We start from the raw sequence: 21,718 nt of genomic DNA, 5'->3' as shown, positions 1-21,718 counted from the left end.
GGGAAGTGGGGGCAATTTTGGTTCAACTATAGCTGTAGTTTTAGGACATGACTGTCCTAAATTTGTGACTGTAAATTTATAACTGTATCTATGTCCTAAGTTTATGACTGTAAATACTGGACACTGCCTTTAAAGCCTGTTAATAATAATACAAATACCTTAGTTTTTCTATCCCTTGTAGCAATCATTTAACTTTATTATAAAAACAGAGTTGGAGAGTGAGTCCCCATCCCCACTTTATGGGAGCTTTACAATTTTAAAGTACCTTTTATCCCAGACAGAACAGGAACACTGGTGTGAATCTGTGCAGATTAAGTGTGTTCAAGGCAGCGGAAGATAAGAACAGAGATCAGTGAGCCAGAGAAGATTTGTTGATTAGATCAGTGCCAAATCCATTAATGTCAGCAGGTAGTATTTTTTTATTCTGCCATTTAACTAAATTGCAGCTGACAGCTGAATGTGTTTTGGCAAGTAGCATAGCCAGCAATTTACTTGTAGAACTTAAAATGAGAGAAACACCAGGGTCATTAGTGCTGACAGTTCTGCCCTGCTAAAAATACCAGGGATTAGAGGCACTAATAGATGAAAGCATCAGCACACCAGGTAGTGTCTGCTTTTCATTTATTTTCTCGAGGGAGGGGGCTGGTTAAGCTTGTTTCATTAAAAAAAAAAAAAAAAGATAAAGGCAGTTGTTGGCCTTGGGTTCTAGCAGCTTTGATTTGGGTTAGTTAATAAAGGACCTTAGCAGAACTCAATGAAAAACAACAGAAATACTTCCCTTGTCTTCTCTGGATGTGGCTTTTGAGCATGTTGCCTGATTTTACAGACAGAGTTACAGCCAGTGGTGAGCAAATCCTTGTCATCCCAGGGGGAAAAGTGTTTTGCTGATGCTGGGGTGTTCTCACTCTGAGTCTGTGCCCTGCAAATGCATCTGTTCTGAGGACAGGCTTTGCACCTTCTCTCTGTTTCCCACCTTCAACAAGCAGTTGCTAAAGCTTTTGAGTAGAAGGGTGTTACATTATCACATCTGTTCTCCTCACTGGTGTCTCGCTCTGGGATTTTCCTTTAATCTTCAGCGCACAGTAAAAATTAGTCCTGGAGAGGAAAGGACCGTGTTCGGTGGTGACCTGGCATTTTGAAGGTTGTTGTCATATGTATTCCTCAAAGTCCTTTGCCAGCACAGGTGAAAATGTATCAGAGCAAAAGGAAGCAGTGATAAAGATTAGAACAGGTTGGGTTAGAAGGGACCTTAAAGCTCATCTTGTTTCGTTTCAGGAACACCTTCCACTATCCCAGGCTGCTCCAAGCTCCGTTCAGCCTGGCCTTGGACACTGCCAAGGATGTGGCAGCCACAGCTTCTCTGGGCAACCTGTGCAAGGGCCTCAGCACCCTCACAGGGAACAATTTCTTCCCAATATCCAATCAAAGCACACTCTGTTTCAGTGGGAAGCCATTCTCCCTCATCCTGTCACCCCAGGCCCTTGGGGTTAGTTAGGCAACCAGTAGGGATTGGTTTTATGAGAGAGGCCACTTGCTGCCAGCAACGCAAAACAGAAAGTGGAACTGGAATGATTTTGAATTGTTTGCTTATGAAGCAGAACTTTTTGGGACTGAGGTCCTGGCACAAGTGTGTTTGTAGCTATGTAGCCACAGAGCAGTGAAATGCCCTGGTAGCAGGCCTGATTGTAGTTTCTGCTTTTCTGTGATCTCCAGGAGTACAGATGTTCATCTGCAACCGTGAGCACTATGGGTTCCTTCCCATGCCCCTGAAACCACAGCAGTCACTGCAGGAGGAAGCTGAGAACTTTGTGCACACCCTGATCGAGGCCATGAGTGAGTTGCTGTGTCTTTGCCATGATGGACCCCCCCAAGTTAATGCCTACAGAGCTCTCCTGCCAGCGGCCCAGCTCTCATTCTCCTGGTCTGCATCCTGACCTGACCACTCTCATAGTGCTTTGATACACAGTTTTCTGAAATTTTCCACCACTTCTCTACCTAGGGATATAATTGCTTCACAGTCAGGTCAGCCCCATCCACGAAATCCCGCAACTTCCCCAGATCACATGCATCTTTCGGGTGGAATGGGTGCTGCATGTCCATGTTTTCTTCCTGATGTCTGTGGCACATGGCTGCTGGCTCTGGCTTTGCCATGTGATGCTTGCTGCTGTTCCCGTCCTGCAGTGGCTTCTCATCCCGGCTCCCGCGGGCTGTGAGGAAGACACTTGTAGACACATTTTGTCCATTGCAGGGTGTGCACGAGGGTGATGTTTGGGGTCTCTCCTCTCTTTCAGTCGATCGCCCTCCTGTGGAGCCCTCTCAGTACATCTCTGTCCCTCCGAAGCACCCTGACAAGATGGGGTTTGATGAAGTAAGGAGCCTGTTCTGGTGTTTATTGTCTTGTCTTCTCCCTCATCACCTGATCCTTAACATCCCTTCCAGCTCAAACCATGCCGTGATTCTATGTTGTAGTCCAGCCAGCAAGAGAAGGCAGAAGTGAGGCTTGTCTTAGGGTGACTTTGTGATGTGTGTCCCATATCGCTGCCCTATGCCCAGAAATTAATTATTTTTCCCAAACCTGGTGGGGAAGCGGTGGTTGTGCCTTCTCTCAGGGGATATATTCTGAATTTCGAAACAGGCTGAAAAGCAGGTTAACTCCCCAGTTCTTCTGCTGTTTGTTCTGCATCTGATTCTGCAGAGCAGCTCGGCCTCCCTTCCATCTGTGACGGAAATTGGGCCTTTGGGAAAGCTCTCCAGTGGCAGGAGGGAAGGATTTCTCTCACCTGAGAGAGACATTGGAAAGCTGGGAGCAGGTGGGGCATCCAAGCCCCAGCTTGGGTACCCCCCAGGGGTGCAAACCATGCCTGGGGAGAAGGCTGGAGAAGGACCTGCCAGGCTTTGATTGCCTGGTGTCTGTGTTATTCCCAGAGCCAGCAGCCGCTGTGTGTGCAGCTGCCAGGGTGGCTCTGGGACCGAGGGAGTTGTGGGGATCAGGGGAGCCTTTGTCTTTTTGGTGTGCTCTGCTCCGTCTGTTTGTGGGGCTCCTGAAGCTGAACCTGATCCAGCTGTGTGTCTTTGAGCATCTGTGTTTAGAGCACAGCTGGTCCAGGTTTTTTCTGTTGTCCTTTGTGTCTGCGCTTTATTTATCCAGTTTATTATTCTTTCATTTGTAGTGAGCTGGAATTCTTACTGCTTCTTACTGGGATGAGGATTTACTCCACAGGCTACAAGGCTATGCTTGTATCAGTCTGCTTGGGACTGAAAAATATCCCTGAACCCTTGAGGGTTACCTGCAATGAGGGCTTCAGCCCTCAGGCTTCCACCAGTCTCCTCGAGGCTTTGGACAGGGTCCTGCCCAGACATCTCTACTCCCAGCCTTGACTCTCTGCTCTAGCAGGGATCACAGTGGATTTTCAGTGCCTGAAGTAATCACAAAAATCCTCTCTTTACCATGGCTTTGTACTTGGATGGTGGCCCCGCTGAAAACCCTAAATCCAGGCAGTGGCAGTGTTGTGGGTCAGTGCAGACTCATGTTACTCTGTTTGATACAGGATATTTAGGTTTGCTATAAACCTGAATATCCTGTATCTTTGGAAATTATAGACCAGGCTCTAACTGGTCTCCCCTCACTTTTCTTCATCCTCAAAGAGCAAGTTTCCTCCATGAACATCCATAAAAAATAGAAGAAGCCTCTACAGTTTCAACTCAAAACCAACTCCAGCTTTTTGACAAATTCTGAACAACATGGAATGAACACACATGTGGTATTTTCCAGTGGGGCTGCTGGAGAAAGGTGGATCAGGACTTCCCCTCTCCCTCCCCCCCAGCTGGGAGTCTGATGTCCTGATATCTTTCTCTTCTGTCCAGATTTTCATGATCAACCTGAAGCGTCGCAAGGACCGGCGAGATCGGATGCTGCGGACGCTTTACGAGCAGGAGATTGCAGTGAAGGTAGTGGAGGCTGTGGATGGAAAGTGAGTTTTGGTTGGGCTTGAGGATGTTTTCAGAGTGGAATGTGCTTTACTGCTTCCCAGCATGTCCTTGGATGCCCTGGCCTCCTTCCAGCCGGGCAAGGTTGGCTGGTGGGGAGTTGAACACCACTTGGATCTCCCTGACCATCTGTTTGGGGCAGTTCTGCTCCGTTTCTTTCTTCCTTAGCAATTAGTCAGTCTCTGTGAGAGAACCAGGGCACTGGGGTTCAGATTAAGGTCAAAATCAGGTTAAAATCTTACAGGTTTCTGTGAATGGAGCAATTAACTCCTGGGAATATTGTCCATTCTAGTGCTGCAGAGCTGTGGTGCTACAGCATTAACCCTGACACAGTCCTTTCCAAGCTTACTCTAAGGTCTGGAGCACAAGTCTTTTGAAGAGCAGCTGGAGGCACTCAGCCTGGAGAAAAGGAGGCTCAAGGGGGACCTTTTGGCTCTCCACAACTCCCTGACAAGAGGGGGGCATCCAGGGAGGGGTCAGGTTCTGCTCCCAGGGAACAAGGGAGAGGACAAGAGGAAAAAGCCTCAAGCCATGCTGGGGAATGTTCAGGCTGGACAACTGGGAAAAATTTCTTCATGGAAAGGGTGGTCTGGCACAGGCTGCCCAGGGCAGTGGTAGAGGCCCCATCCCTGGGAGAAGGCTGGGTTAATGCTTAGATTCGAGGGTATTAGAGGTCTTTTCCAATCTTAATGATTCTGTGGTTCTAAGGCATTTTAAGACCATTTTATAATGAGGAATCAAGGCAGAAATTTTGAGTTCCTGAGTTGTGAAAAGGTCTCAAGGAGACGGGAGCCCACATGCCATCTAGTGGTCTTGGAGACTTGGGATCCCATCAAGGCCTCAGAAAATTAATCAAAGCCAAGCACCTGGCAAGTGGATGGTCCCAACAGGAAGTTTTTGGCAGAGTTAAAGATAATTGATGGTCCCATGAGAGGTCTTTGGCAGAGTTAAGGATACGATGTATCAGCTTGATTTAGAGATGTAAATCAAGAAGGTAATTTTCCTCTGTGTTTTTGAGCAAAACAAGTGTAGGAATTTCTCAAGGTGTGGCTTTTCCCTGAACATCAGCAGCATTCCCCATGCCGTGCCCATGTCTGGCTTGAATTGATTTATTCTTTTGCAATGGTGCTAGATACTCTCTGTTTCCCAGAGCACTGAACACGAGTCAGCTCAAAGCTCTCAGCATCGAAATGCTGCCGGGGTACCGGGACCCATATTCCTCCAGACCCCTGACCAGAGGAGAGATCGGCTGCTTCCTGAGCCACTACTACATCTGGAAGGAGGTGAGGATTTTGGGGTGCCTTGGGGGTCCTGCAGAAAGGCGCTGTCTCCTGGTGCATCGCCAGTCCTGGTGCAGAGCATCGGATCCAGCCCAGGTTTCTGGAAGCGTAGGATGGAACTGATTTCCTTGGATTGCAGGGGTCTTCTTGAATGCAGTGTTGACCTTTCACATCTCCCCTTTCCCCTTCCAGTAGCTAAAAGGGCTCCAAGAGAGCTGGAGAGGGACTTTGGACGAGGGATGGAGGGACAGGAGAAGGGGGAATGGCTTCCCACTGACACTGGGGGCAGGGTTAGATGGAGTATTGGGAAGAAGTTCTTCCCTGCACAGGGTGCCCAGAGCAGCTGTGGCTGCCCCATCCCTGGAAGTGTCCAAGGCCAGGTTGGATGGTGCTTGGAGCCACCTGGGATAGTGGAAGGTGTCCTTGCCCATGGCAGAGCTGGATGGGCTTTGAAGTCCCTTCCAACCCAAACCATTCTGGGATTCTGTGATTCATTTGCCCTCAGCTCTAAGTGGTTTTTATCAGAACATTTTCATGACTGTTTTTGCAATCCATGCAATATCCTGCCTGGGGCAAGTTTGCTTAGAAGAAAGGCAAGAAGGTTTTGAAAAGCAAATGGGGTTAAAAAAACACTCCTGTTTTTTTTCCCCTAATTCTGCATCTGGACTGGAGCAAGTTCTAGTGACTTGGCATATCATGTATATGTCACAGAGTGGTTTTCCACCCTCCCTGCCTGCATGGTCTGGGAGGCAGTGCCAAGTCAGGGTCGCCTCGGTGACAGCAAGGCATCCATGGGGGCCACTGTGCTCATGTTGGAGCCCTCATGTTTCAGGTGGTGAGCAGGGGCCTGGAGAAGACACTCGTCATTGAGGACGATGTGCGCTTCGAGCACCAGTTCAAGAGGAAGCTCATGAAGCTGATGGACGACATCGAGCAAGCCCAGTTAGACTGGGAGCTTATGTAAGTTCCTGCTCCTCTGGGAGCTCCTGGGTGCATGAGGAGGTTGGCAGCACTTCTGGGGCGTGGCAGAGGTGCAGTTGATGCTGCAGTGCAGGGGACAGTGGCACAGACTTCTGGGTGGCTCTTCCCATCGGGACGGATCTGCCCTCTGGGGCAGCTGGTGCCGGGAGGCCCCGTAGGCACCATCCCTGCCTGTGGTGGACAGTGTTGTTTGACCTCAGCTGTGTTGGAGATGCTGCTGTGACAGAGGAACCAGCAGAGCTCAGTCCTGAGCCTCCGACTGTCACATTAGGTCCCTTAGGAAGCCTTTCACAGCTGTAACACCCACTGGGTTAGACTTGGATGTCTGGGAGTGGGGCAGGATAGAAATCTGTGAGCTGTGTCAGGGATTGCTTCTGGGATTGAACCTTTGCCCTGCCCTGGCTGACATGAATAGCCTTGTCCTGATTGCTACAGATTCACTTTGGTTCCCATCTCCTTGATCTTTTTACCCCTGAAGCTACATTGGCCGGAAAAGGATGCAGGTACAGGAGCCCGAGAGAGCCGTTCCCAATGTCCGGAACCTGGTGGAAGCTGATTACTCCTACTGGACCCTGGGGTATGCCATCTCCTTCCACGGGGCTCAGAAGCTCATCAGGGCTGAGCCCTTCAGCAAGATGCTGCCTGTGGATGAATTCCTGCCCATCATGTACAACAAGCACCCTGTGTAAGTCCCTCTATGGCTCAGGGGAACACAGGCTGGGTCTTGCTGACTGATCTTAAGCCAGATCTTGTTGGTAGCATGGTTGGTGGGGACTCCTTGTGGTGCTTGGTTGTGTCCTTCTGGCACAGGTCAAAGGAGGTGACGGGGGAATTGTCCCTGCCTGGGGCAGGGCTTGTGGGCTGGTTCTAAAGCACTTGGCTGTCTCTGGGTACAGGCTTTGGTTCTACGGGTGTGTGTGGTTGTAAGGATGTGTTTCCGGCTGTACCCCAGCACCTACTCCCACTCCCAGACCAATCTGCTCTTGGGATTTGCCATGTCTCCCAGGGACAAGCTTGGCACCAGTGAAGGTTCTGTTCTTGCTGATGGTGTTTCTCTCCTCCTTAGCACAAAGTACATGGAGTACTACGAGTCCAGAGACTTGAAGGCCTTTTCAGCAGAACCCCTTCTTGTTTACCCCACACACTACACGGGGCAGCCAGGCTACCTCAGTGACACAGAGACCTCCACCATCTGGGACAACGAGACCGTATCAACGGACTGGGACAGAACACACTCCTGGAAGTCCCGGCAGCAGGGCAAGATCCACAGCGACGCCCAGAACAAGGATGCCCTGCCCTCCCAGTCATCCTTTAACGCGCCATCATCCAGGGATGAGCTATGACCGCCTGCCTCCTCGGGACTCTGTTAACAGCTGAACCTGCCTCACACTTTAGCTTTTCACCCTTGAAAGTTGTAGAGCAGCTCTTCATGTGGTCTCCTTCCCACTGCTCCCAAGGACCGTGTGTGGGATTGGGCCAGACACCTGCCCAGGCCGCCGAGGACAGGGTGGGACACCAAGGAGGAAGACGAACAAGTGTTCCAGATCTGAGCAAAAGCCCTGGCAAGCTTTTGTTAAAAGAAACCAGTCTGGAATGACATCGTTCCACACTTCCTCATGTAGAACACTGTATTTATAAAGATTAATATATAGAGGTGTACAAATGTCAGTACCTTTCAGGATGGCTGTACCTGGGCTGCTCCCTCACTGTTGCTCCTTGTAGGTCTGTAGGCTTTTACCTCCCTGTTTGCTGAGCATCTGGAGGATTTGGGTTTGTTTTCCAAAGGGATCCCTATCAGAATCAAGATGTTTCCCCAAAATGTTCAATGCGGGGGAGCAGTGCTCCTCTGTTGTGTCTTCTCCCTGTCACACTCCTGTAAAAAACCAGTGCTGGCTTCCCCTCAGCTCATTTTTAATCTTGCTGCATCCCATCTGAACAGGCCTCAGGATTCAGAACAGATGTCTTGGCATGTCTGAAGTCATGGAAGCCGTGCAAGTGGAGGTGGCTGGATTTATTTGTGTCTGCACTGCCTGAAGGGAATGCGGGCAGAGTTGGTCCATGTTGCATCCTGCTTCACCCACGCCTCAACTTAGTCCTTCAGGAAAACAAAACCCCACAGCCTATTGGCAGGCCTGTTTATTTATGCCATAAAAGCAGGTGTAGGAGTTTTGGGAACTTGAAATGTAAGAAGTTAGGTTACAAACTCTCCTTATAAAACCAAAAGAACCTACAGCAATGTTACTGTCTCAACAACCCGATACAATTGTGTGTTACAGGACGGAAAGGCGACTTGCCTGGATATCTTTTCATGTGAGGAGCAAACTTGTCTGTTTTTTGGATGAGTTCTGATGTTTTTGCTGTTGGCTCATATGCCAGCAGGATATGGTGTTTATTTTTTTTAAAAAATCCTTTCTCAGAGGCCAGGTGATCATGGACTACACTGCTTAGGGCAGCTGGCACAGACCCTGAGCTGCTGGGCAGTGGGAGGATTCCCTCCTGGAATTGCCATCTGGGGACTCACCTGCTGGCAGATCTGTGCATTGAGTATGTGTGGCTGGTGTTTTGGTTTTAATTTTTGTTTGTTTTGAATAATTACTGATCAATGTTGTGCTTTCTGCTACAGAAGACATGTTATTACCTGTCAGCCGGTCTGATAATACATAGAACCTGGTGCAAGATGAGTAGCTGTGTGTGTTCTTCATTGTGTGGGAGAGTCCTGGAGTGGTTTGGGTTGGAAGGCACCTCTAAGGGTCACTCAGTCCAAGCCCCTGCCATGGGCAGGGACACCTTTCACTTGACCAGGTTGTTCCAAGTCCCCTGCAGCCTGACCTTGAGTGTTAACTGGAGATTAATGGAAGTCCAGCTCAAGGGATTCTTGGCTGTGTCCCTCTCCCATGGAGTCACTGGCTGTATAAAGGTGCCCATTCTGCAGTTCCCACCTGGAAGCCAAGTTCCTGCTGGTGTCCATGTGGGAGCAGGTGCCCACATTACCTGGTGAATATGGAGGTTGCACCATGGGCCCACACATGGCCTGAGTCATTCCTTGCTCACAATCCCTCTTGCTTCCTCTGCAGGTCTCTTGCTTCATGAGCCCACATGGCCTGTGTGAAGGACAGTGGAAATCCCAGAGGTGTTAGTGAGAAGCTCCTGCAGGAGCAGGGCTCCATGACCAGGTGAGCATCCAGCACCCAGGTGTCACTGTGGATACAAGAGCCACGTCTCTTCCACCCTCATGCTTTTTGTTCCATGACAGACCCACTTCAGTGCTTACAAGCTGCCTCTCCTTCCTTTCCCCTTGCCGGGGGATTTCCCTGTGTGTTGACGCATCATTTCCCTGCATCAGCACAGGGTGCTCCTCACCAGCAAACAGAGCATGGATTAAAAAAAATACAAGATATTTGAGTTGTCCCTGTTTCGGTTTTTTAACTTCATTCAAATAATGGAAAAGGTCTCTGCATCACTTGCACGACCTTGAACTGGAGCTTCTGGGCTCCTTGGCCTCACTGCCAGCCCCGCAGCCATGGGAAGGCAGGGACATGTGCATGTGAGGATGTGTCAGCCTGGAATAGAACTGCTGAGAAGTGGAGCTGGTTCGGGTGCTCAGGGACCCTGAGTTCGCTTTAACTGATTTCCTTAAGCAGAGTGGTTAGTTTATGAAAAACAGGTTTACAGCAGGGCTGGGGTTTTTAGCGTGGGGATTTAGTGCATGTTTTTCCTTTTAGTTGACTTGGGAAATAAGTGGCACTGGGGGCTTGATGGTGGTTTCAGGGGAGGGGAACAGATAAAGGATATAGGAATTAAATGCCTGTGTCAATTTCAGAGCAGGCAAGGCCTCAGTCTTGCTGATTGGTCCTTTACTCTGTGTGTGTGTGTGTTTATACATCCAAAATTCTCCATCTTTTGACATAAGCAAGACCTGGCTGATGCCAGTGGTTCTACCCATGTGACAAATGCTGTTCCCTGCCTGTGTTTCCAGTTCTTCAGCAGGTGCTGCCCAAGCTTTGCTCTCCCCAGAATCAAATGTGTTTTGGAAAATAGGAGCCACTTGAAACACCTCTGGATTTTTCTGGTATTTTTCCACTTTCCATGTACTTGTTTTTGTTACAGGTTGGGGAGGATGCCTGTGCACAAAAAACTTGAGACACAATTGTGATTGCAAAGCAAATTTCTTTTATTTTATTAGTTGCTGCAGCAAATAATACACACCAACCCCTGGATTCGTGAAGAGCTGCTGAGAAGGAGATGGAGCATGGTGCTCAGGCGGGAGGGGCAGGCAGGCAGGCAGGGCATCTTCAGGCCATCCCCTGGATGGAAACGGTGTGCATCTTGTCCTTCTCTCCCCTTCCTCCCTAGAACCACACCTTAGACCTCCTCCTCTGCACTGGAATTTTTTCAGTTATAATGGCATCTCACAGGTGGCCAGCGTGTGAGATGAGGCCACAATGACTCATGATACCCCCTCCATGCCAATATCAGCTCCACTGTGCATTGTTCCTCTTTCACAGGTTAAGTTCCTATAGATTGACCAATACATTGTTTCTCTTTAAGGGTCAAGGTCCCACCATTAAACAGTAAACTGTTCTTCATTATCTTGTTGACATGCACAACCATGGGCCAAATATGGCAGGGCCTTAGACACAACTTGGGTCCCTGAGACAACTTGGTTTTTTTTTTGACTCAGCTAATGGGTTTCAAAACTGAGGAGGAGTACCAGCTTTGAACCAGCCTTCTGGCAAGTTCTTCACAAGGCAGGCTGTGGTGGCAGGCCCTAAAAATGATTAATTGCAGTAAGACTGCTTGGAGCCCACCAGCTTGGTCTTTGCTTTGGGTTAGGGATGGAGAAGTGCTGTTGTGCTCTCAATATGGCATATGGAATTCCAAGTTCACCAATGGATTGTATTGATCCTGAAGGAAATGGAGTAAGATTTTAGTGTTGGGTTTTGTGGCCTGAAGCAGTTTAAGAATCAGATTCAGGTACTCTTTGTTTTGTCTTCCTTCGTATAACATGAGAGGCCTTTAAGTAGCCATGGCAGCTGTAGTTCAGGGAGTGAGTGTGAGACTTTTGGGCAGCTTTAAGAGCCTCATGCTGAAGTGATTTGTGAAATGGCAGAAGGGGCTGTAGTGTGTAAACTGTTTATCTCAATGTTTGTATTTTATGCAGGGAGGGAAAAACACAACAAGGTAATGACTGGGAGAGCAGGAGGAAAAAACACCACGATTGAGACAATGGGGAGAAATAGATACACTCAAAAGCACTTCTGTTGTATTATCTAGCCTCAGAAGTCATTCAGTGGCCCAAGAGAGAATGATTTCATGCAGAAGCTGTAAAATTGGTGTGCAATCTAAATTACCCAGTTATGGAAATCTTTAAGCTGAAACCTCATGAAATAGCACAAAATATCCCTATCTCTCACAGGCTCTGTGCATGGCTGATGCACTGGGAGGGCTTTGGCTTTGCTGTTGAGAAGTTAAACAGTAGAAGTGGAGAAGTTGAAGAATTCTTCAAGTGACCGCAAGGGAAGTGGAGTGAGGTGCTTTTACATATCTGACATAGACTAATAAAAGGAAATTGACCAATTCCAGGCAAATATTAATGAAAAACAATTTATATACTTATCATATAAAGATTACAGGTAAGCAGTTAAAAACGTAACATATATAAACATTTGGAAAGTGTAATTTTAAAATCCAGAACATTCACGTTTCAGCTTAACACTGCTATACACCCTCTGAGTGAGCAGTACTATATACATTAGGAGCTATGCTATGTACACAAGGAACTGCACTGTACAGACACCAAAAGCAGAGAAAACTTAATTTCTAGTCTTGCCCTAACTCTGGGCAAAGGTTAAGGCTCAGTAACAACTCCAAACAAACATACAACAGGAATTCATTAATTGTTCAGATTACAAGCTACACCAGGCTTGTGGGACCTACCGTAGGTCTCTTGGATGTACAATATACCTACAGTCAGTCTGTTTTACCTACCTGTAAACAGAAGTGATACATCCAATTGCAGTGTAAAATTTACCTGAGCCCAGTTTTGCAAATTAGTGGCACAGAACTGGGGGGGAAAGGCCCAGGCATGGATAAAACTCTATTTTAACAAATGATCATTAACAGTCCTAAACTATCTATTTGGATAATAACTCCTAGATCTGCACAGGGGTGCACAGTGCTACCACCAGAACCAGAAATACTGTATCTATTTCATGTGTCTCAAATCAGGGCTGCTTACAATCCAACGTCTTACTTATGGCTTTTAAAAAGGTTCAAAGTTCACCTCCTGCAGAGGAATTGCACATTGGGAGGAGGTCCATCCGTCACATGGGAGTGCACACAAAAGGCATCGAGTTCTGGTCCATGGCTTAACCAAGTCCAACAGAAACCACCCTGTCGTGACATTAAGATCTCCATCCAACACAAAGTAGTGTTTGTGTGTCCCATTCATGATGTTCATGCAAAGGCAAGTGCAGTTCATTCATTTTAAAGTTCTTTGGAAAAGATCCAAAAGGGGTCATTCTCTGGTGCAGAAGAAGTCCAAAAAGTTTCCAGCTGGTTTAGGCAGACATGTACTCAGAACTTGCTTCAGTTCTATAAAAATAAATTCAGATGATCATCTTCTCTATAATACTGGCACGAAGGAGACTCTTTTCTCACAAGAGTTGGCTCATCAAGTGTCCTCAAGACAAATGTGGCAGTCCGGAGCCTTTGCACCAGGGCTGCCCATTGCTCCAATCACACATTTTCAACAGGAAATTCTGACAGATTCCCCGTAATGCAGGAGGGCAGTGCAGGTGCAGCCTCAGCCAACCAGCTCTACCTTCTTCCGCAGGATGAAGTCGAAGTTCACGTGGCTGTTCATGCCATAGAAGACGTTGGCATCGCGAGGGAACACCAGCTCTGCAGAACAGGGCCAGAGCAGCATTAGTGGGGAGGGCTGCACGGCTGCAGGAAAGCTGGGAGAGGACAGGGAGCAGGATGGCATGGGCAGGGCCCTCTCCCTGTTCTGCCAGAGTGGCATCGGGAGCAGCTTCCTGCAGGAAAGGAAGCAGGGCAGGACGGGGAGGCCGGGCCCAGGCCATGCTCACCTTGGCAAGAGGCTGTGGCAGCCTCTCCTAGAGAAGGCTGATGATGGGTGGGATCCAAGGGCCTAGTCCCAGGGAGGCAGGACATCCCCCCCACCCCGAATCCTGTGGTCACTCTATGGCTGCATGGCACACATGAGGTCTGCCTGGCAGCCCAGGAGCTGGCTCTGCCTGTGGGCAGGGGGCTGTGCTGACAGAAACTACCTCTGAGTGGCCAGGGGGATCTCACTGGCAGCTGTGACCTGTCCATGGCATTTCTAATGCTTCCCATTTTACTCTTTCCTTTGAAATCCAACAGAACTTTCCAGGCAGCAGCAGAGTTCTGCTTCCCTACCTTTGTCCTCAGAGATGACCTGCACAAGCTCGTAATCTTCAACTGCATCAGACTCGAGGTTGTGCTTCAGCAAGGCTCGCTGTGTGACATCAGGGATTCTGTCTTGGTTGGTTATCTGGAAAGATAAGTTGCAATGAGAGATTCTTCTCATTCACTCTTGTGATTTAATAATTAGTGAAAACCTGACTGCTTGATCTTAGAAGAGATGTCAGAGAACTGAAAAAACCACAGTGGGTCAGTAACAAAGGGGCAGGCACTGACAGATACTAAACTTAGTATTTATGACATTTGGAGGTGGTGGCTTTTTAGTTCAAGCTGACAGATACGGTACTAGAAGAGACAGCAGTAAATCCCACTGTCTGTTCCCTTTGAGAGACCTCATTCTCACCAGCCACAAAAGCCCCTTGAATAGCTGCCCTAACTGCTATTTGCAGGCTCCTGTGCAAAGCACTTCCTTGGACATCCTGCAGAGCTTTCTGGCCTTGTAGCTGGGTTTGCTGTGTGCTGTGGAAGTGCATCTGGAGCAGACACAGGGCTCCTCCAGAGCCTCCTGCAGTCTCCCCAGGAGCCAAATCCGTCAGGCTCTCAGGGAACAACTGGCTGGATTTGGGGAGGTGAGACCATTAAAATCGGGAACTAAAGGTGCTGAGAACCATGTTTGTTCTCCCCGGCAGGCCTTGAGGGTCCCCAGCTGAGCTGAGCCACATCACCCATGGTCCAGCACCAGTGGCAGTATCAGGATGTCTGGAATAAGCAGAGAGGGAAATGCCTGAATTCTGGAGCTGCTGGTCTGGCGAGAGGAGGGAGATTCTCCCTTCTTCACAGGGAAAAGCTGCAGAATTAAAGGGTGTGTCAGCTCCTGCCCCTGCAGCTCCCTGTTTCCAGAAACCAGCTCCTGGGGAAAGCTGCTCCAGGAAAAACATGGCATCTTATGTCAAAACCTGAATGTGCTCACAGTGCTTCACCTGGAGCTTTTTGATAAAACACAGACTTCAATTTCCAGACTAGATACTTCCCCAAAGCTGTTTTCAAACATCTCATTCCTACTAGGCTCCACACATACTGCATTGGCACCATGTGCCATTTTCCCTTTCCAGCCAGGTTTGATGAGCCAGCTCAGTGAAGGGGTGTTCTCAATGCAGTGATAGGTTCAGTCACCCGCCATGGACACACCTGCCAAGCCCAGGGCTGTGCCACTCACCAGGATGCTCTTGTAGACACTGGCGTGGAGCCCATCCATGCTGACCCGGATGATGCATGAGCCACCACTCTGCCGGTTGTACACGGGCAGCTCTTTGGGGGCGCTGCTCAGCACCGAGCCCAAGTCCCTGGTGGGGATGGAGCCACTGTCCGAGCCTGAGCCAGGGTCAAAGATGGAGCCCTTGCTGGAGTCCAAGGCCTTGCTGGAGTCTGAGCCCTTGTTGGAGATCGAGCCCTTGTCAGAGCTGATGGAGCCCTTGTCGGAGTCATAGCCCTTGTCAGAGCCCACAGAGCTCTTGTCGTCATTGGAGGCCAGCAGGAATGAGGGTAAAGATGACACCCCTGAGGAAGGTGTGCTCATGGAAGAGTCAGGAGAACAGGAGGATAAGGGGTATCCAGAGATCTGCACAACAGAAAGGAAAGTGCTGTCACAAAGGAGACATTTGGTATGTCTGGGTGTGTCATTGTGCCAGAAGAACGGGAGAAAGCAGACGGCACAGACAAAACCTCAGTCACCCACACTCTGCCCAACCTGCTGGCAGGAGGATTCCTTGTCTTCAGGAAAACTGAACTTCACTTGATTGATTTCAGCATTTTAATGACAATTTCTGTGCTGCTGGGGTTGCTCTGGCCTCGCAGTAAGAGCTGTCCAGGAGGTGGCAGCAGATCCAAGGAACAGCACGAGGTCCCAGCAGCTGGGACCGGCTGGGAAGGAGCAGAGGGTGTCACAGGCACTCCTGCTTCCACAAGTGGAAATACACCACTCCCTTGCTGCCATTCTCCTTGAAACTGCCCCCTTCCTTCCCCTGCTCAGTGTTTTCCTTTCTCTCCCTCTGCCTTGCTCAAAAGCTTCCTGACAGGAACAAACCCACTGTAAGGGGCAACACAGAACATTATTCAAGAGTCCTGACTGGATTACTTCCATTTTTTCACATTTCTCTCTCCATTCCACTAAAACCAATGCTCTAGTCAAGGCCAAGAGCCTTGGGCAAGTGTCTTGGGGCTGCCTGCAGCATACAGAGGCCTCAGCTGTACCTTTTTCAGAGGGTCCTCAGGGCTAGAGACGGGAGTCACACACACATCCTCAGTTTCAGAGTGATTAAACTCACACGATGAAACACTGGCTGAATCCGTGCTTTCCCCAGAGCTCCCTCCTACAGGAGAGCTCTTCGGGGGTTGCTCTTTGGGTGGGGTGAACACATCAGTGCCCAGAAAAAGTCTAGTATAGAAAGAAAGCATAAAAGCCAGTAAGTGAGAGCTGGGCTGAGCAAAGTTGTCCCTTGGTTCAGAACTCTTACATTCTGGAGTTTTTTCCTCTCTGGAGTGGCCTATTGTTTTAATTTCCTCTGTGGTATTTATACAGGCTTTGTTACAGGCTAACACTACACCTTCCTGACCCAGAGTGCCCACAGCTGCAAGGCCACAACCAGCTCATGCTTCACTAGAACAACACTCCCCTTCGGTCTCTTCACATTTTCAGGCTCATTTAATAGACTTCAAAGGGCAAATTCACCCTGTTGCCAATTCCTGCCCTCTATCAGGGTGCCACAGGTACCAGGTTCTCTCTAGAAGGCTGGAGATGCACACAATAAAGAGATCATAAAGTGTAAATTAAAGGCTCTCCCTCTCCGACACTCATTTCTAAATGCAGGTCAAGTGACCTGAAAGGAGTGCCAAAGGAAACAAGCTGGTCTGACCCACCAAGTGGAGGAGCAGGGAGCATCAGCATGCAGTTAATGATTTCATACAGCTTACAGAGGTGTCACTCACTGCTTTTCTACAGTATTCATTTGCAAAACACATTCAGAGTGCAGATATTTTTACTTCAGTCTTTGAACTCTGCTTTATTCCATGCAGCTTTCCCTGCATTCCTGCTAGCCTCTTGTTTCTCATGTCTAGCTGCATGGCCTTGTCCTCTACCCACCTCCTGTTTGAATCTTTGTGGTATTATACCAAATTAGACCACATCCCCATGATTTTTTTTCCTTCTCCAGCTGGAAGGCAGATTGTTTCCACTATCAAATGCCTTTTTGCTAACCTCAATTTTCATACTAAAATCCTGCAAGGAATTTTTGCATGTCTATAGCAATTTAGACTAATAATAGATGAGACTCATTTATTCTGTTTTGCTGCTGCATTCAGGGAAGTTATTACACAATAGGTACTGAATTATAATCCAGCACTAAAATGATTCCTTTTTTTGACACCATAGGAAGGATTCTAGTCTCTTTTATAATTAATAATCCTCATGACTACTTCTAACAACACAAAGGAACAGCTTCAGCCACAAGGCTGCATTGCTCCTTAAAAGCAATGCAGGGGTGTGGATCCCCAGCCAGGTTTTGCAGCTGATGAAATGAGCGCTGCTTGTTTGAGTTATCCAGGTCCATATTCCCACTCCAAACCCCCTCTGCCCCATCATACTCACGTGCTGATCCTCTTCACCATGCTTTTCTGGGATTTTGGAGACAGGATGTTGGTATCAGCAGCTGCTTCGGCCTCACGTGAGAGTTTGTAACTGCAGGGCAGAGGGCAGCAGGCGAATATTTGCAGACAATATTATTTAGTTGTACATCTCACAGCAGCAACATTCAAGAAATCCAAGAACCCTTCAGTTATTCCCTCCTCATAGAAGGTTGCAGCCCCACAAAGAGGAAGACTGTCCTGCCCGCATTTTACCAGGCCCAAGGGGATATTTCACCTCTTTATAATTGTTTTTAAAACTAGTGCTCTCCAGTGTTTGTATGTCCCTGCCATGACCTGCCCAGGTGGGGGGGGGGGAGGGGGGGGCGAGAACAGAGGTTTGCCAGCTGCATTGAGGACCTACCTCTCCTCCTCTGTTAAGTGTCGCTGCCTCCTGAACCACTGGATGAATTTCTGGTCTGGTATCAAGCAATAGCTGTTGCATGAAGATTGCAGGAGCTTGATTTGGGCAATGACTTCAAATTCCTAAGACAAGAAATAATCATATAGAAAGTCTAATTAGAAAACAAGATGATATTCATTTGTACTCTGAAATCATACAACAAGGGACCCAGGACAAACTTAGCTTGATGTGAAGTTCAGTTTCAGTTGAGTAACTATTTCAAGAACCAGTTTTCTAACAATAAAGGTGGGGTTTTTTTCCTAGGATTCATAATGTGCACTCACACTTGCTCCAGAGGAACATAAAATGCTACCCCCTTAATGCAAGTGACCAGAGTGTGCTGCTCTTCTGTAACTGCATTTGTACACACACTTTGCCAGAATAACCCTGGATTGTGTAGGGCAGGTTATTGAGCAGTTAAGGGCAGGAAATGGCTCCATCACAGCCAAGTTCAGGTCTGCTTTCAAGCCCCAGGATGGAGATGTGGCCTGACTTCATTCAGCCCAAGGTAACCCCAGCACCTTTACTCCTACAGGACATTACTTATCTCTGACCAACAAGGATGAGACTGAGAGACTGACATCATTTATTTCTCAGTCCTCTGTACTTCGTTTGCTCTCTGCAGCCTTTTACCTACAAAGAGTTTCCTGCAGGAGAAGGAAGATATTTACTAACTGCATGTTCTGGAAAGCAAAGGTCTCCTGCCACCAGGTCTGGTTCAGCTGCTAAAGATAAATGGCCTTGCCCAAAGGATATCAATAAACCAAAAATCACAGAACATTCAACTTACCCTTCGTCTTTTCTCAAAATTGATCAGGCCACCCTGTTGGAAGGAAAGAGAAGGGATCAGAGAAGACCCAGACTTGTACCTTGAGATAAATGCACTCAAATTCACACAAGTTCTGGTTAATAACACTGCATATTGTTTCCTTTTTCTCTTTGAAAACATATTTTAAGAGCTGCAGAAGGAGAAGATATAGAAACAGATAAACTCATTTGGGGAGGCAGGAAGGGTATTTAGCGTTCCAAAATTGCCCCAAGTTACCTCAACATAGTCCTGAAGGGCTGTGTCAAGCATGATGAGATCGGTCAGGAAGGTGCCAAGGTATGGGACCGTGCCTTGCATCACTCCCTGCAAGTGAGCAGAGTAATGCTGGATAAATTAACTGAAAAATGAGAATAATTAGAATTCCAGAACACTCCTGTGTAAGAAAATGAAATTAAAGTAATCTGCTTAACCAAGCAGCAGTCTTACAATGATGTTTTCTTTCATTACATCATTCTCATTAGATAATCTAGAATTTAAATCCAATTCCAGTGAGACCAGGATGCTCTCACAGGTATCACCCAGTGGTTTTGTATCACAGTATTACCCCATTGATTCCCAACAGTGGGTCCCCCAGGAAACCCTGCCTGTGGGAGAAGCACTGAGGACCAGGGACAGGGTCCCTCTGTCACCTGCTGCAAGAGGCGAAGCTGAGGAATGGTCCTGGCCAGCCTGTATGAGCAGTTTCTGCTTCATCCCCGTGGATTTTTACTTAATGATGGCTGATTATACCTTGTGATAGTGAAGTCAAATCAAGCCACAGTTTTTTTCTCTCTCCAAGAAGTGATCATCTTCCCCAGCCATCCACTGCATTTTAGTGCTAATTATTCACACTTTAAACTTCTAGACTGCCAGCACTTGCAGAGTTCAGGCTGGCTCTACACTTGTGAAGGAAACACTTGTTTCTACCATCCAAAAGGATCTGTACTTTTTCCAGTCAAACAAATACACAGACAAAAATCATATTCAGCACTTTTGCCTCCCTATCCCAGATTTCTCTCCTCCCATCCTTTTAGATCTTTGCCAGCTTTGAGACAAAAACTATTTTTGCCAACAGACTGGAACCCAGACACATTTTACAAAGCAATCTCTGTAGAAGCCTGTGCAATTTTCAAGCTGGTGTGTCAGAAGCTTCATGAGCTTGTTTGAAAGTAAATGAGACTTCTGCTCTGCCAGAGCTAATTTTTTTTATCACAAGAACTCCAGTATTTACAGCAGCACATATTTTACTACATGGGAATTGTGTTTCTCTCTAAAGTGTAACAAGAGTAGATAATGGAACTCTTTCTTGTAGGACAGAAACAAGACAGCTGGAAGTGATGACCACATGTTTATATCCATCAATCATCTCCTGCTTACTCACTCTGGTGAAGACCTTTCTAGATTTTGCTTCTTATAGAATTGACCAATTAGGGTTAATCATGGTACCAGTTCAAAAAGGGGAGAAAACCCCCCAAACACACCTTGGTTTTTTGAAGTTGCAGTCGCTTCTGTGACTTTTTCTGATTTTCTTTCTCACTGCTGTCCAGATTCGCAAATTTGGATGTTGCTTCCTGTGAGGTAGAAGAGAATTAAAGGCAGTTAATGGAGGATCCAAGTGGTAAACTAGCAACTACATGCATGTAAAATAATAAGTACATTTAACCAGACAAGTTAAGCCAGCAAAAAATATTTGCTGTGCAGACACACGTGTGTCTACATACATGTGTTGATTTCCTGGGACTCGGATGCTGATTGGGAATTTCAGACAAAAATCACACAAGATGACTATGAGGGAATTTTTCTCAGAACAGCTTTGGCCAAAGCCAAGGCTGCTGAAAATCTCCTGGGAGTTTAAATCAGAGAAGCTCAGACATAGTTCAGGTGTCCGGACACTCCTGACCTCAGGATTGCTGCAAAATTCCCTAATCAGGCCTGCTACAAGTAAACATCTCCATCTTATGTAACACTTTGTTGTTTTTCTTATGCTGCAACACCAAGATCCAGCGACTGTGGCTTATTGACTCATCCAAAACCACGCAGGAAATTAAAGGAGTAGGTTTCCATCCCCACAACTCCAGCTTTTCTATGAATGGATGAGATATTTCAGCATAGGTCTTTAAACCTTTATTTCCCTGGATGCACAGGGGATGTTGGAGTTACATGTTTCTTCCAGTGGTTGCATAGGTGTGTCACAAATCATTATTAATGTCTGTTCAGGAGGAGAGAACACTGCTCCCTCTCTGTGCCACCCCATCTGTTTCTGATGGCATTTTGTTTGCTCTTACTTGGATTTGCAGGATGGACAGGCAAGGTCAAACATGGCTTCCCTACAGGGGCTATTTATAGTGAAGGAAAACAAAGTCTTTTAGCACTCAGTGGATATTAATCCTCCAAATGGTCCAAGATGAAAAGCAGGGGAGAGGTTCTAGCTATTCTGTGGAATTTTTCTCCTCTTGCTGCTTCCAAAATGTTTTTCAAATCTACTTAGGGCAGCTGGAGGGTGATTTACTGGGAGCCAGAGGTCTGGGCTCAGTCTGTGTTGTTTTGTCTTTTAATACTTAGTTAAATAGGCTGTTCTGAACACACATTTTCCCTCTATGCTTATTATGGTCTCACCTGCTTTAAAATTTACCTACAGATGTTGATAAATGGATGATAAACAAAACAGACTGACAGATGTGAATGTGTTCACACACCATTCCTGAGCAAAACACAGTGTTTCAGTTCCCAAGGCAAGGGGCTGAAGGACAAATGCCAGACTGGCTGGACAAAACTACCAAAGAATGAACTGGTTAGCAAGTTTATAGGAACTTTTTTATGTAAATGGAAAAAACTTGCCACAAACATTCCTTAGTTTTTGCAGAACATAACCTTTCCCTGCTATTCTTCCTCACCCCTTTCAGGCTCCTGAGCTTACTGGAGTTCACCCAGGCGAGTGCACAAGTCAAACTGCTCCAGACAGAGCCCTCTTTGTTGTCCATCTGGCCACACACAGAGTAGGAAGCCTGTTCCTTTGGAATTCCCAGCCCTGCTTCCTAGTTCTAAGAAAGGTACAGCATAATGGGATAAACATCTTGGATTGATTCCTCAGCTGAAGCTGTGGCATGGTGCCAGTGACCTCATGGGTTGAGGGGCTGCAAGACCTGCTGTCCACCCAGATCATGCTGCCAAAGC

General features: G+C 47.4%; 2 protein-coding genes across 2 annotated transcripts in view; one reads left to right on the top strand and one right to left on the bottom strand.

Annotated features, from left to right (window-relative positions):
- The window catches only part of COLGALT2 (collagen beta(1-O)galactosyltransferase 2), a 47,658-nt gene extending 38,729 nt beyond the window's left edge, over positions 1-8,929 (top strand). Inside the window, exons 6-12 of the mRNA XM_039556180.1 lie at positions 1,714-1,833; positions 2,292-2,368; positions 3,865-3,971; positions 5,138-5,270; positions 6,100-6,227; positions 6,727-6,933; positions 7,315-8,929. Coding sequence (XP_039412114.1) covers positions 1,714-1,833; positions 2,292-2,368; positions 3,865-3,971; positions 5,138-5,270; positions 6,100-6,227; positions 6,727-6,933; positions 7,315-7,591 — 1,049 coding nt within the window. The 3' untranslated portion in view covers positions 7,592-8,929. The remainder of the gene's footprint in view (positions 1-1,713; positions 1,834-2,291; positions 2,369-3,864; positions 3,972-5,137; positions 5,271-6,099; positions 6,228-6,726; positions 6,934-7,314) is intronic.
- Positions 8,930-11,836: 2,907 nt separating this feature from the next.
- The window catches only part of RGL1 (ral guanine nucleotide dissociation stimulator like 1), a 54,856-nt gene continuing 44,974 nt past the window's right edge, over positions 11,837-21,718 (bottom strand). The window contains exons 10-18 of the mRNA XM_039555875.1: positions 20,026-20,115; positions 18,782-18,868; positions 18,527-18,559; positions 17,698-17,819; positions 17,299-17,388; positions 15,906-16,089; positions 14,872-15,273; positions 13,671-13,785; positions 11,837-13,151 (exon numbers count right to left, since the gene is read on the bottom strand). Coding sequence (XP_039411809.1) covers positions 13,054-13,151; positions 13,671-13,785; positions 14,872-15,273; positions 15,906-16,089; positions 17,299-17,388; positions 17,698-17,819; positions 18,527-18,559; positions 18,782-18,868; positions 20,026-20,115 — 1,221 coding nt within the window. The 3' untranslated portion in view covers positions 11,837-13,053. The remainder of the gene's footprint in view (positions 13,152-13,670; positions 13,786-14,871; positions 15,274-15,905; positions 16,090-17,298; positions 17,389-17,697; positions 17,820-18,526; positions 18,560-18,781; positions 18,869-20,025; positions 20,116-21,718) is intronic.

Source organism: Corvus cornix, chromosome 8 (genome assembly GCF_000738735.6).
Source record: "Corvus cornix cornix isolate S_Up_H32 chromosome 8, ASM73873v5, whole genome shotgun sequence".
In the NCBI taxonomy this organism is placed as follows: Eukaryota; Metazoa; Chordata; class Aves; order Passeriformes; family Corvidae; genus Corvus; species Corvus cornix.
The sequence above is the reverse complement of the archived record's forward strand: the minus strand, read 5'-3'. Positions and strand labels throughout refer to the sequence as shown.